At 43.4% G+C, this 12,826-nt stretch overlaps 1 protein-coding gene across 1 annotated transcript in view; it reads right to left on the bottom strand.

Annotated features, from left to right (window-relative positions):
• atg5 (ATG5 autophagy related 5 homolog (S. cerevisiae)) overlaps positions 1-12,826 on the bottom strand; it is a 33,825-nt gene extending 20,999 nt beyond the window's left edge. Inside the window, exons 1-6 of the mRNA XM_027287056.1 lie at positions 12,672-12,826; positions 10,332-10,513; positions 9,594-9,721; positions 8,178-8,256; positions 7,649-7,811; positions 3,955-4,049 (exon numbers count right to left, since the gene is read on the bottom strand). Of these exons, the coding sequence (XP_027142857.1) occupies positions 3,955-4,049; positions 7,649-7,811; positions 8,178-8,256; positions 9,594-9,721; positions 10,332-10,439 (573 nt within the window). The 5' untranslated portion in view covers positions 10,440-10,513; positions 12,672-12,826. The remainder of the gene's footprint in view (positions 1-3,954; positions 4,050-7,648; positions 7,812-8,177; positions 8,257-9,593; positions 9,722-10,331; positions 10,514-12,671) is intronic.

The raw sequence follows: 12,826 nt of genomic DNA, 5'->3' as shown, positions 1-12,826 counted from the left end.
AACAACAACACACACACACACTAGGGCTGGTAACATTCCCCAGAAATTGAATTCGAATATTAGTCTTAAAAAATGGTCCGAATATCGAATATATTCGAATATTCTTAATTAATTAATTAATTAATTAATTATTTTCCCCCCGCGGAGAATAGGACTTGTAACAGTATTGTAACAGTACCCCGTTATATCCAACAGAGGGCGTTGCACTGCCAAATGTCAAGAAAAACGACCAGTGGTAGTCAAACGCTGATTTATTTTCGGTCTTCAAACTAAATCCAAGCGTCATGTTCAACATGTTACATTTAGTGTAACTTCAGTGCAATTTATGCAAAACTGTACTGCTCATCGGGATCACTGGTGTGTAGCCTGCTCTTCATTGAGGTGGGGAGCGGGATGGGGTGCTTCCTTGTTGTGTCACGTGACTGCAGATAGCTAGCCTACAGGTCAGTAAGGGACGCACCATGGGACACAACGGAGGAGAATCAATGCGCGCGCTGCCCTGAGCAAATAGTAAATATTCGAATATTCATTTTTACGTTCGAATATACATATTTTTATCATATTCGAATAATATTCGAAATTCGAATATTAGTTTACCAGTCCTAACACACACACACACACACACACGCTCAAGTGGAAGCAGTCGACAAAGATAAATGTATGAAAGAAATCGAAGAAATAAAAAGATTTGTAGAAAATTAAGCATCAGAAACAAAAGAAGGTAAATGGAGAGGTGCTTATATAATGTGCCTACTAAATAATAAAACATTAGACTCACAGATGTGTGTAGATTAGATCCTTATAAACTTTAAATAGTTTTTTTCTCTCTTACATAACCATGTCTAAGATTATTATGAGGCCAAGAAAGTTGAATTATCTTTAACCTTCAGGACACAGACACACAAACACACGCACGCACACATAAATGTGTCGTCCATGCCCATGAGGTGTCTTCGTCTCCATGAGGAGCGCAGGCCAGACGGAAATGAGCCCTCTGTTATTTGGACTGAGTGTTGTCATTAATTCTGTCTGCATCAAACACAGCACATGTTATTTACACTAAAGACCACAATCTGGCTTTGAAGGACTCCGAGCATGTGTGTGTGTGTGTGTGTGTGTGTGTGTGTGTGTGGGAGGGGGGATCCTTCCTATGTGTAAGGCAGTCTCCTGTTAAGTCATCGCAGTGACTCCGCAGCACTAATTGTCTTTTGTTCTTCTCAGCGTTTCTTCACCTTTTTCAGTCTTTTTTTTTAGAGCTGAGTGCGTTCGCCGGGAATCTGTCGCATCGTGTTTGGTCTTGTCGCAACTCTGACAAACAACACACTGGATTTCACGTATTTTGAAACAGTTTCTGTTTCAAAATGCGTACCTGTGTCGTCAAGATTGTACTCACAGATTGAATTGTCGAGATCTGGGCGTGCAGCAGCACCTCAAAAAACACACGTGGACAAATCAGACGCGTCACAAATGAACAACAAGGTCAGACGAACTGATTTGGAAGATGAAACAAAAGGCCGAGGCCAGACTGTCCGCTGTAAACATCCATCACAGTTTACATACTGACTTCCTGGAGAGTTTTCCTGTGCAGCGAATGATTATTACGGACATCTGAAGTGAGTAAGCGATAGTGACCACAAAAAGGAGTCACGTACAAAACGCTGAGTCACTTTTTTCCAAACGTTTTGCGCCAATCCTAAGCTGAGGACGATGACGAGGCCCCGTTCAGGACGGTGAAAGTTGTTGCAAAGCGGCACAGAAAAAAACTGTCATTACGAGTGTTTGAGATCACAGTGAACAGATTTACTTTCCACTCTTTTTTTTTTCTTTCCCGAGCATCTTCGGCTGTAAATATTTAGCCGTTAGTGAGATGAAAACCGCACCATTTACCAAAACAATCCGGATTTTTCAGGAATGATGCTTACTTTCTCCAATATGTTTTGGAAATCTACACGGCGAGTCTTTGATTTGAAACCGACACGGGCTCATAAATGACCGTGGAAACTTTCAATTTAAAAAAAAACTGGAGCGGTCTGGGTTTCTTCAACACATCCCAGCAGTTCCAGTGGTTTTCTTTCTTTAATGGCTGCAACAAGTGCATGTCTGAGAGGGCGGGTCGCCTCGGTCGAGTCTGCATGTTTCAGTCTGCCACTTTAAAGAGTTATGTTTTATTACCGAACACAAGAATGTTTTTGTCAGAGTGTAAATCTGTTTATTTACACGCTGTAGATGTGAGCACAAAAGCACTCGTGAGCATGCAAAACAGCCAGCTCTGACGGTGACTGACAGCTGTACCGACGCCCTCGTTGTTGTGCAAAAAAAAAAAAAAAAAATGTAAATGCATTAAAAACCTGACACGCTCAATAATAAATCACAGCAGTGGGAAATCACCAGCAGTCGCAGCAGATATGACGACGGAAAAATGGGTTTCGTAGGAAAGTTCATTCTTACGACGAACCATTACGCTGAAGTCCTGTCGGGTTGTCAAACCTCTTTCTCTGTTTCAGATGTCAGTCACTCTGTTTTTTTTTTCTGCACACTGCTGCGTTTCTTGTCTTGACAGGCTCGTACCTTTTTTAATTGCTTCACAGGACTCGGTGACAGTTAAGGAGGGCTTGCTGTGATTTGAGATCAAGCCTGAATGCACGCACAGTCACTCAGCCGCTAGACTGTCAACATGTTTTTGTTGCAAACATCCAGATGTTTTCCAAATCTTCAATTTCCCGACTTGTCTGTTGTCCAGTGAGATTAAAAAGGACTTTTTAAATTAGGTTTAATTACACTGTTGCTTAAGATGATTCTTTCACAATAGCCAAGAAAAACAAAAAAACACTTTTCGTACATTCTGCGTATTCCTGAATGTTGTGAAATGAATTCCCCACATTTTTCCATCTTTTTCTCATCTGCATAGAAACCCCCCTAACATTTGAGTCAAAGCGTTGCACTTTTCCCTCGGCTGTCTGGCTGGCAGAGTGTTAATGTTTTCCAGGCGTGGATCAGCCGCTTATTCATCCACACTCTTTGTGTCTTTTTTTTTTTGTTGTTTGGGAATTTTCACCTGAGTCAGGATAAAGCTGCTGTAAGGCTTTTGTTTTTTTTTAGCGGAAACACCCGACCTGAGGCCGCTTGTGTTGAGTCTGAGGCGATCGCCCCCCCAGCTCATCTCGATTGGACGGAAGCACCCACAGACGTGGGAGAGTCACGGGTATCAAGTTTACAGAAACTGATGAATAACCTCCAGGGTTAAGCGGGGGCCGCACACGCCTCTGACGAACACTGGTATGGCCTATGGTTCATGGCCTTCTAGAGACTGATTCTCTCGGAGCTAAACAGCAAACAACATAATTAATTGATTGACTCATTTCAGTGGAAATTGAGAGAGCGGCACAGAAAAAGTAGGTTTGATCAGGTTCATCTGTGGTGAACTAAGAATGATCTAATCAAATTGATATAAACAAGACGCTCACTCGTGTCGTTTCAAGGCGTGTCAAGGCAGGATACAACAGATGACTATTGTTGTTTATTTCAGGGATGTCACGAGAAGGTCACACACTCCGAAGTTGTGCAATATTTTATTTTTATCTCCTGTTTTGACTGTCTGCAGGTGCGTGCGGGTTTCAGGGAAAGGCAAATTGTAGTCATCGCGTTCCACGAGATGGACAGGGATGATCACCTGGAAGTTTGTACGTTTAAAGAAGGAAGGAAAAGGCCGTTTTTGCACCAGCTTGCAGATGCTTTATTTTAACTCATGAGACCGAATGAGCCGTCTGGGTTGGAGGTGATTTCCCTGCTAAGGCAGCATCACATCAGCCGTCACACAGCCATCTGGCTACATCTACTGGGCTGAACGGAAAACTTCAGCTCTGCTCTCCAGAGCCCGGAGACTCGGAAATGTACTGGCTGAACTAAAAATGACATAAGTGTTTTTAAGTTTTTAAGTGTGTGTGTGTGTGTTACCTGGTATATCCTGAAGGGGATGTATCTAAAGCCTCCGTCCTCGGTGGAATACTCCATCAGCTTCCTGTTCATGGCCCAGAACTGGTCAAACTTATCTGTGGCAACACAAACACAAGTTCATGATTTACATTTGCATTATTTTATTTAAGCAGAGCGCTTGCATTGCTGCTTGTGTTCAGTAGGGATGTGTATCATTAGAATACCTATAGTAATACTGATACTTATCCATACTCGTGGTCAATAATCTGGTGCAGGAGACAGGACATGAAAAGATGGAACACTTGTTAAATTGTTCCCTGAGTTGTTGCTTTTTACACATTTACAAATCTCAGTTTTGTCTGACCAGGAGCTTATCCGTACCGGCTGACCGGTACCAGTTTAGTCCACGTTCTCGATACCTGTCCCCAGTTTTTAAGACAATATTTAACATCTGAACACTTCTTTCTTTGTCTTTGGTAAAAGGAAGAAAGGGAAGAAACATGCTAATAATTCTCAGAGTAACTCTCAGAGACACTCCAGAAACCTGCAGTGATTCTGCACTGAACCGGTTTTTGCTATCGGGGTGTATCCGTATGGTTATTTTGAACAGAAGCCAAATAAATGTCCTGCCATGTTATTCACATTCCTTTAATGTAGCCATACAAAGAAGCTGAACTGACTGCACGTCGGCAGTAATGGAGTTAAAAACCTCGCACAGTGTGCAGGTTTCCGCTGGTAATGTTTTGTTGTGGTGGGCCACCACGGCAAAAAAAAAAGCACCTAACCGTACCTGCGAGGCGGAAAAAAGAGCAGACATTATGAAGAGAGGTAGCTGTGCCAAGAAGAAGAAAGTTTCACTTTCATCGGCGGGGCTGTTACAACCAAGAGAGGAGATATATATTAAAAAAAAGGTGGGGAGCCGGCTCATTAAGCGAACGCTCATCACGAGAAGTCGTTATTAAGACCAAGAGCCAGCGGCCGCAAAGTTCATCCACAAGACAAACTCACAAAAAAACAGAAGAACTACGAGAGAACGAGTTCATTTGTTTGGAGACTGTGAACTTCAAAATTCAAAATAGTGTGTCCAGTTTAATCTGTGTGAACTGAGCTTCGAGTTAACGCCCGTGAAGTGTGAACTCCCGCAACAACTACGACTAAATGAATATTCAAATATTAACACCCGTATTCCAGAGCAGGTGCTCTTCATAAAGGGCTATGAACACACATCCTACCGTACAAAAGTGTCGCTGTACGCCGTCTCCAACTGTGCTTTAACTTAAATTAAACCATTTCTGCAAAGCTCGCTCCGTCAGAGAGGTTTTCAGGATGGAGGGTGACGGAGGGGAAATATTCTGCTAAAAACATCTTTAATCCAGCAGGCCGGGTCTTTACGAACACAGGAGCTTAAACCTTGATTCCACCCTGCATGTGCTGGTTTCACACCCCCCCACCTCCACCTCCATCTCCACCTCCCCCCTTGACTCTTGCTTTCACATGAACCTTCTGTTTTCTCTCTCCTGGATGAAAGTAAGCTCCATCTCCGTTTCTCTCTCTCTGTTTCTGGTCTCTTTTGGATGTGAAAGTTTTAGGTTTCATCTCTCGCTTTCATGTGTATCAAGTCGCTCCATCTTTTTGGATGAAGTCCACAAGTATTTGTCTGTTTTTGTTGTTTTTCCCACATCTTGAGCACTTCCAAAACATTTCAGAGTATCAATGTTGTTGTGTCTTCTTCTAAACTGAATATTCTTCTTGTTCCTTTCTCCTTATCTCCTCCTCTAGATGTGACATCTCTCTCTTTATCAGTTTCAGGGGAAAGTGGAAGAGAGATAAGCAGCTGACATTCTGTGGGTTTGTCTGCAAACCTGTTCAAAACATTCTCAGTGCACGGTTTTGACAGTTACACGAAGAGTACTTTAACCACAGGACCTTATTCTCTGGACCTTATTTGCATCGCAATTAGTTCACTTTCCTGTCAACTGTGTTTACTTTCGCAAACAACAGCTTAACGTCGAGAGAAAACAGCAAAACAGAACCGAGAGGACACACTCGGTGAGCGAGAACGCCATTTATGTTCAAAAATTATAGAACAAATATTGATTTCTCTCTTTATTTAAAAGTTCTTTTCCAGTTTGTTATTTACTGAAGTAGACAAATTATAGATACAGTTTTAATTGACAACATAGTCACATGTGTAACTCGATGCGTTCCCACATGTAGGAGCGCTGTACGTCTTCGTCAGGCTCCGAAACAGCAGACACTTCAGTTAATCATCGAATCCGATCGATTAATTAACACGTCGATCCACAGAAAATTCATCTGCAACCATTTTTGATTATTCTTAAAGTCGTTTAATCAAGAGGAAATCTCAAATATTTGCTGCCTCTGTTTAATTGTGACAATTTGCTGCTGTTTTACATCATTTTAAATTTGAATTTTTGGATGAAACAAGACATTTAAAAAAAAGAAATCAACTTTAATTATTGACTAATTGAATGCAAAAGTTAGTTAAGATTACTTACGTTGTACTGCACATGTTTTTTGAGCTGCAAACTACAATAATGCTGACGGTGGTGTAGTGCAGCCTATACACAGGTATAAGAAGTACAACTATTTACTTTTTACTATACCTTCTTCTAAATCCCCTTAGGGTTAGTGAAGGCATGACACAGTTGAGTGCCCTCACCTTGCTGTGAAAAACAGCTGTCTGAGACGCATCACTCACAGAGTTTATGCTATTTTTTTTTACTAACTCTCGACTTATTTCACTACTGGATTTCAGTCGTGTGCTTATGATAGTTGTAGTGCAGGCGCCGGGAGAGTCAGTCTCCCTGAATGTGCTTCTAGTGCCTGTCAAAGCTCAAACAGACTCTCGGAGAGTCGGACGGCAGCTGCTGATGAGTCTGCCACTCTCTCTGGTTGGTGCTGAGGCCACGATCAGTAGCTGTAGTCGCTGTTCTGTGCTGAGCGGGTGCAGTTCCACTTTAAACACTGATGAAAAGAAACACTATTTATAACATAACTCAGCTACAGCTGACTGTATCACTGGTGGCCAAAGTGTTTATTGTTGCCTTGTTTGATCAACTCGACCTGCAGCGATTCCGAGAATGTCACACCGCGGATCGGGTTTTGCTTTTTCAAAGACGAGCACAAACCCCCGGACTCGGACTGCGCCCCCCCCTCCTGCCCCCATAGCGCCTACTCCCCCACATCACAGGCATCCACTGCTCCGGCTTCACCTACACAAACCACCACAGTCACAGCCAGCAGCCAATGGGAAATCAACCTGTCTGGACAGAAGATGGGTGGAAACGGAAAGGGAAGCAGGTGGGCGGGAGACGTTTTGGATGTGGAGGCTTCAAAGACTGCCACCAGACTAAAGAGAGATGTGTGTGTGTGTGTGTGTGTGAACATCTATGAACTGATTTAGATGCATTCTTTGTGCCTTGAAAGCACCACACCTACAAATAAGTGACTCTCACAGTGTGTGTGTTTACGTGTGTGTGTGAATCTGCATGTAGGTGTGTGAGCTGCAGGGAGACAACACGTGTGCATCTTGAGTGTTAACGAGTGCATGTGTGTCACATCTCCCCAACAGCTGCACGTGGTCGTTCATCTTTGAGATGAGTGTGTGTGTGTGTGTGTGTGTGTCATGCCCTCCTCACCTTTTAGCATGCACATTCACAGCTGCTAATAGAAATGTGTGTGTGTGTCTCACCGTTCTGCAGGCCCATCCACAGCTGCTTGTGGTCTTTCTTCTGCATGTCATTGACGACTTGGCTCTTGTGCTTGAGGGCGTCGGCCTCCTTGATGCTGGACATGAAGTGAGCCTCGATAACGGAGCTGGACGGGCAGTGGAGCAGGTCACGGTCTGGAAAATTCTGGCACATGCGCACGAGGTAAAGATTTGATTTAGAGAATCGTTTTTCGGACACTGGTGGACAGAAGAACTCAATGTACACATCTACTATCTAGTATCATTCATGGGGAGTTGTGTTTGTGTCGGTCTGATAATGTTTTGGTGCACCGACTCCTGAGGGAAATATCTGGTGCTCTGCTCGATCTTCCTCTTTCTTCATCAGGTTTTGGTGCTGGACATGGAGTGTTTACAGCTGTAAGTGTGCCGTAAAATCAAAAGTACAAACGCCTAAAAGAGGCTTAAAGGCCAGATCACATGTGTCATTTGATTCAGGATTTAAATACACACAACTCACAAAGATACATTACACTCTGACGCCCTCTCTCACCTTAAAGTGCACAGTGATACTCCAGGGTAAGACGGTGTTGGAGGCATGGAGGTCGAACAGAACTCCGATTGGATAGTGCCTGAAAACAGGAAAAGCAAACAGGAAATAACGCCACTGGTAAAAAGCTTGTCGGGCCTGCTATCAGTTCAACATCACAGAGAGAGACGGAGTTCAGTTCCTGGGAAAGTTGGGATACACCAACTACTCATGGGAAAATCTTTAATCTCTTTTATCAGCCAGTGACCTTCAAATTAAAAGTCTGACTCCTGCACTGGAATAAGTCAATCAAACGTATTAATTAGTAGCTTCAAAGTGGCAGCGAACAGAACTGGTGTCAGTTTTTTGAGTTCAGCTTCTCCTTCCCCCTCGGCTCTACTCTGTGAAGTTCAGGAGACAGTTTACATTTCACTCCAACATTTCTATTTGTCACTTCCTGTGTTTAGAATCGGCTCCGTCTATCGGGTTTCCGTCAACAGGAATTAGATGCTTTTCTTTATCGCAGCTCCAAATCAGATGACTGTGTTTTTACTGATAATCAGTCGGTTCCACGTACTGACCCGTGTTGGTCATCTAGTGTCAGTCCCTCTGAAGTTTCCACTTAAGCTGGTCCAAAGCATAAAGTCATTTCTTAACATGGTGACATTCATCAGAAAACCCAAAAGTATCAGAATTACAGTGAATTTGTAATTTGAAAATGTCACACGTGTCTGATAAGATTACATGATAACGAATAATCAAATGACTATCAGGACTGATTAATGTGTTTTACTGGCACTGCTGAGACTCTGATGTTACTGTAAACCGGGCTCTTCGTCATCCGTGTTGCAACGCTGACACCCTGTGGCTGAACTCTGTGCCTGCAGCCTGTTCACTGATCAGCAGACGGGTAGATTAGAAACCAAACAGTCGCCTGTGGTTGATACGGAACGAGGCTTCTCTGCTGGTTGCGAGCGAATGGGCTTTGCTGCCGTCGCAGGCGGTGTGTGTGAATACGCCGCCGTGGTTCTGACTGTGCACAACAATGGTTGGAGCACGTGGATGTTTACAGCAGGGTACACAAACACGGAGGGCAGAGTATTTAACAGTTTAGGGGGAAATGGAAACTTTATTTATTTTCAAGCTGACAAGCAAATACGACACACAGCAGCGATCCAGTTTCCTGCTGATAGTGCCAGTTGTAATATGGTGCAGATTTTTATGAGGTGGGAGGGGGTTGGCTGAGCCACTGGAGGGAATTTCTCCAAGAGCAACCAGGAGAAATATAAAAATATATTCTCGATGAGAAGAGAATAAGATTCTGTACTTAAAAAAATATGATGACTTGCTCTTCTAACATGCTGCATATTTGAAAACAAAACAAAACATGAGCGACAAAACCCAACCTTGTTTCAGTTCATCTATCGATCGGCCTCTCACCATTTCAGCGGCGTCCCTTCGTACTCGAACCACATCTCCTCCACGTCCTCTGCCTTCATCACTTTGAGGAAGTGTTTCTTCACTTTGTCTGTGACCAGAGTCAGGTAGCTCACCCTGGGTAAAAGCAGCTGGGAGAACGGACGAGATGCATTAAAAAGAGACCAGGGCGAACCTACATCCTGGTTGTAGATGATAGATCAAACATTACTCATGTTTGTGTGAATGTTTAAATTTGAAAATAAAACAACTGCCCAAGAAGAGAGCTGCATGCAGGAGGTTTGCTGTGGAGGTGTCTGTGCTTTCTGTTGCTTTCTGCGCTGCCTTCACCATCAACAACCTCCATCAGCCATGAGAACACAAGAACACAAGCTGAGCAGTCAAAGCTCTTTAGACAGCGGCTACCTGTCTGACATCTATTTGACATCAGCTACAGCGTGCTTTCAACTCTGCTGCTATGCCATTATCACTTAATGCATGCACTAAGTGCTTCTTCTTTAAATAAAAAAAATACGTTTGCAAGCAAAAGGAGGTGCTGTGTGGGTTGCAACCCGAAGCAGCATGCCTTCTCTTGCAGCCACTAACAAATATAAGTACGCTGACAGAGAGTAAATAAGAAAGCAATAAAAGGGATTAATGAATGAACACTGCTGTAATATGTTATGCCTGAAGTCTCTGTATACAAAGCTGCAGGCTGTCCTAGGAAGCATGCAGCGAAGGTTAGGTCACAAGGAAACTTACATAGTAAGGCTCAGCCTCTCTCTCTGTAACCTCATCCTGGTTCAGGGTGAAGCAGGTGGGGATCCGACCAAACCAAACGTCTCTCAACACGTCCTTGTCATCTGCCATGTCGACGCTGCTGCTGCTGCTGCATAAAGAAGAAACTCCCTCAACGCGGAGCCCGAAGTCCAAACAACTGCTTGCTGTCAAAGAGCAGGAAAACAGGGAAAGCATTGATGCAACTTTAGGCAACACAAACCTTAAAAAACTACAATGAAGCAGGTGGTGCAGCATCACAATCAGAATCAGAAATGCTTTATTAATCCTCACAGGGAAATTGTTTTTGTTACAGCAGCTCCCAAACGATAAGACAGATAGTAAGTGATAGCAAGAAAACAAAACTTTAACCCTATATACCTATACAATATCCTATTTTAACACTATATACACACTATATACCAGACATGGGGACTTGAGACTTAGTGACTTGGACTCGAGTCGACGTTTTTATGACTTGTGACTTGACAAAAAATGAAATACTTGACTCGGACTTGGAAGTTTAAGACTCGGGACTTGACTTGAGACAGGATGACTTGAATGACTTGAGTGTTATTCACGTCATGTTTTCAGTGTGAATATGAAATGTGAATATAAAATGTATTTACTATTATTATTTTTATTTTAAATAATGTTACATATACAATATTACAGTGCTTTCATATTAAGATCAGATTCCGCAGATAAAATTACAACAATATGCCAAAGGTGACTTGACTTGGACTTGACTTGACATTGCCTGTGAATTGACTTGACTTGACCTATTACAGGACTTGGACTTGACATAGCCTGTGACTCGACTTGACTTGACATAGCCTGTGACCTGACTTGACTTGCTTGACTTGACATAGCCTGTGACCTGACTTGACTTGCTTGACTTGACATAGCCTGTGACTTGACTTGACTTGATTTGACATAGCCTGTGACTTGACTTGACTTGACATAGCCTGTGACTTGACTGGGCTTGACATAGCCTGTGAATTGACTTGACTTGACCTATTACAGGACTTGGACTTGACATAGCCTGTGACTTGACTTGACTTGACCTGACTTATTACAGGACTTGGACTTGACTTGACATAGCCTGTGACTTGACTTGACTTGACTTATTACAGGACTTGGACTTGACTTGACATAGCCTGTGACTCGACTTGACTTGACATAGCCTGTGACTTGACTTGACTTGACATAATCTGTGACTCGACTTGACATAGCCTGTGACTCGACTTGACTTGACTTGACATAGCCTGTGACTTGACTTGACCTATTACAGGACTTGATTGACTTGACATAGCCTGTGACTTGACTTGACATAGCCTGTGACTTGACTTGACATAGCCTGTGACCTGACCTGACTTGACATAGCCTGTGACTTGACTTGACATAGCCTGTGACTCGACTTGACATAGCCTGTGACTTGACTTGACTTGACCTATTACAGGACTTGATTGACTTGACATAGCCTGTGACTCGACTTGACATAGCCTGTGACTTGACATAGCCTGTGACTTGACATAGCCTGTGACTTGACTTGACATAGCCTGTGACTTGACTTGACTTGACATAATCTGTGACTTGACATAGCCTGTGACTCGACTTGACATAGCCTGTGACTTGACTTGACTTGACATAGCCTGTGACTTGACTTGACTTGACATAGCCTGTGACTTGACTTGACCTGCCCAAGAAAAAAATACTTGTGACTTAAAGGTTAAGACTTGAGACTTGCACATGTGTGACTTGGTCCCATGTCAGGTTAAGACTTGAGACTTGCACATGTGTGACTTGGTCCCATGTCTGCTATATACACACATGTATAAATAACAGTTAAATAAAACCAGTAACAGTACAATAAAAACCAAGTTATGGTGAACTATGCAACACGCTGTTTAAAGTGCAGTGTGCATGTTTAAAGTGCAGTGTGCATGTTTAAAGTGCAGTGTGCATGTGTGGCAGATGTCACTTCTGTATTGCACAAACCAGTTCAGTAGCTACTGGACTTGCCTTGGAGTGTGTGAGCTGTTTGAGCTTCAGGTGAGCCACGTGTGTCTTTATGAATACATCAGGGGAGTTATTACTAAGTTATAGCTCACTACACCTGCCAGATTTCCAAACTTACTCCAAGCTGAGTCAAACTGCGCAGATGTAGCTGACGTTAGCTCCGAGGCTAGGCGAGCTAACTTAGCTTAGCAGAGGCTTGTTTACATGATCTGTGGCGGTTTGTTGTTTTATCGGTATTACCGTCCGCAGACAGAGGTGACCATGTGCCAGGAGGCGGCGGAGATAGGTGAGAAACGAGCTTACTGTCTGTCGGTGTTTTGCAGTCGGCTTGAATGGAAGAAGGGCCGTGAGCGTCGGTGCTGTCATCCCCCCGCTGCTGTCACACCGGAAAACAGCTGAAGGAAAGCCGCGTTCACCGGGAAACAGCGGCCACCAACGGCACGGCCGGGTACTGCAAC

This window comes from Larimichthys crocea, chromosome XIII, assembly GCF_000972845.2.
Source record: "Larimichthys crocea isolate SSNF chromosome XIII, L_crocea_2.0, whole genome shotgun sequence".
Classification (NCBI taxonomy): domain Eukaryota; kingdom Metazoa; phylum Chordata; class Actinopteri; family Sciaenidae; genus Larimichthys; species Larimichthys crocea.
The sequence above is the reverse complement of the archived record's forward strand: the minus strand, read 5'-3'. Positions and strand labels throughout refer to the sequence as shown.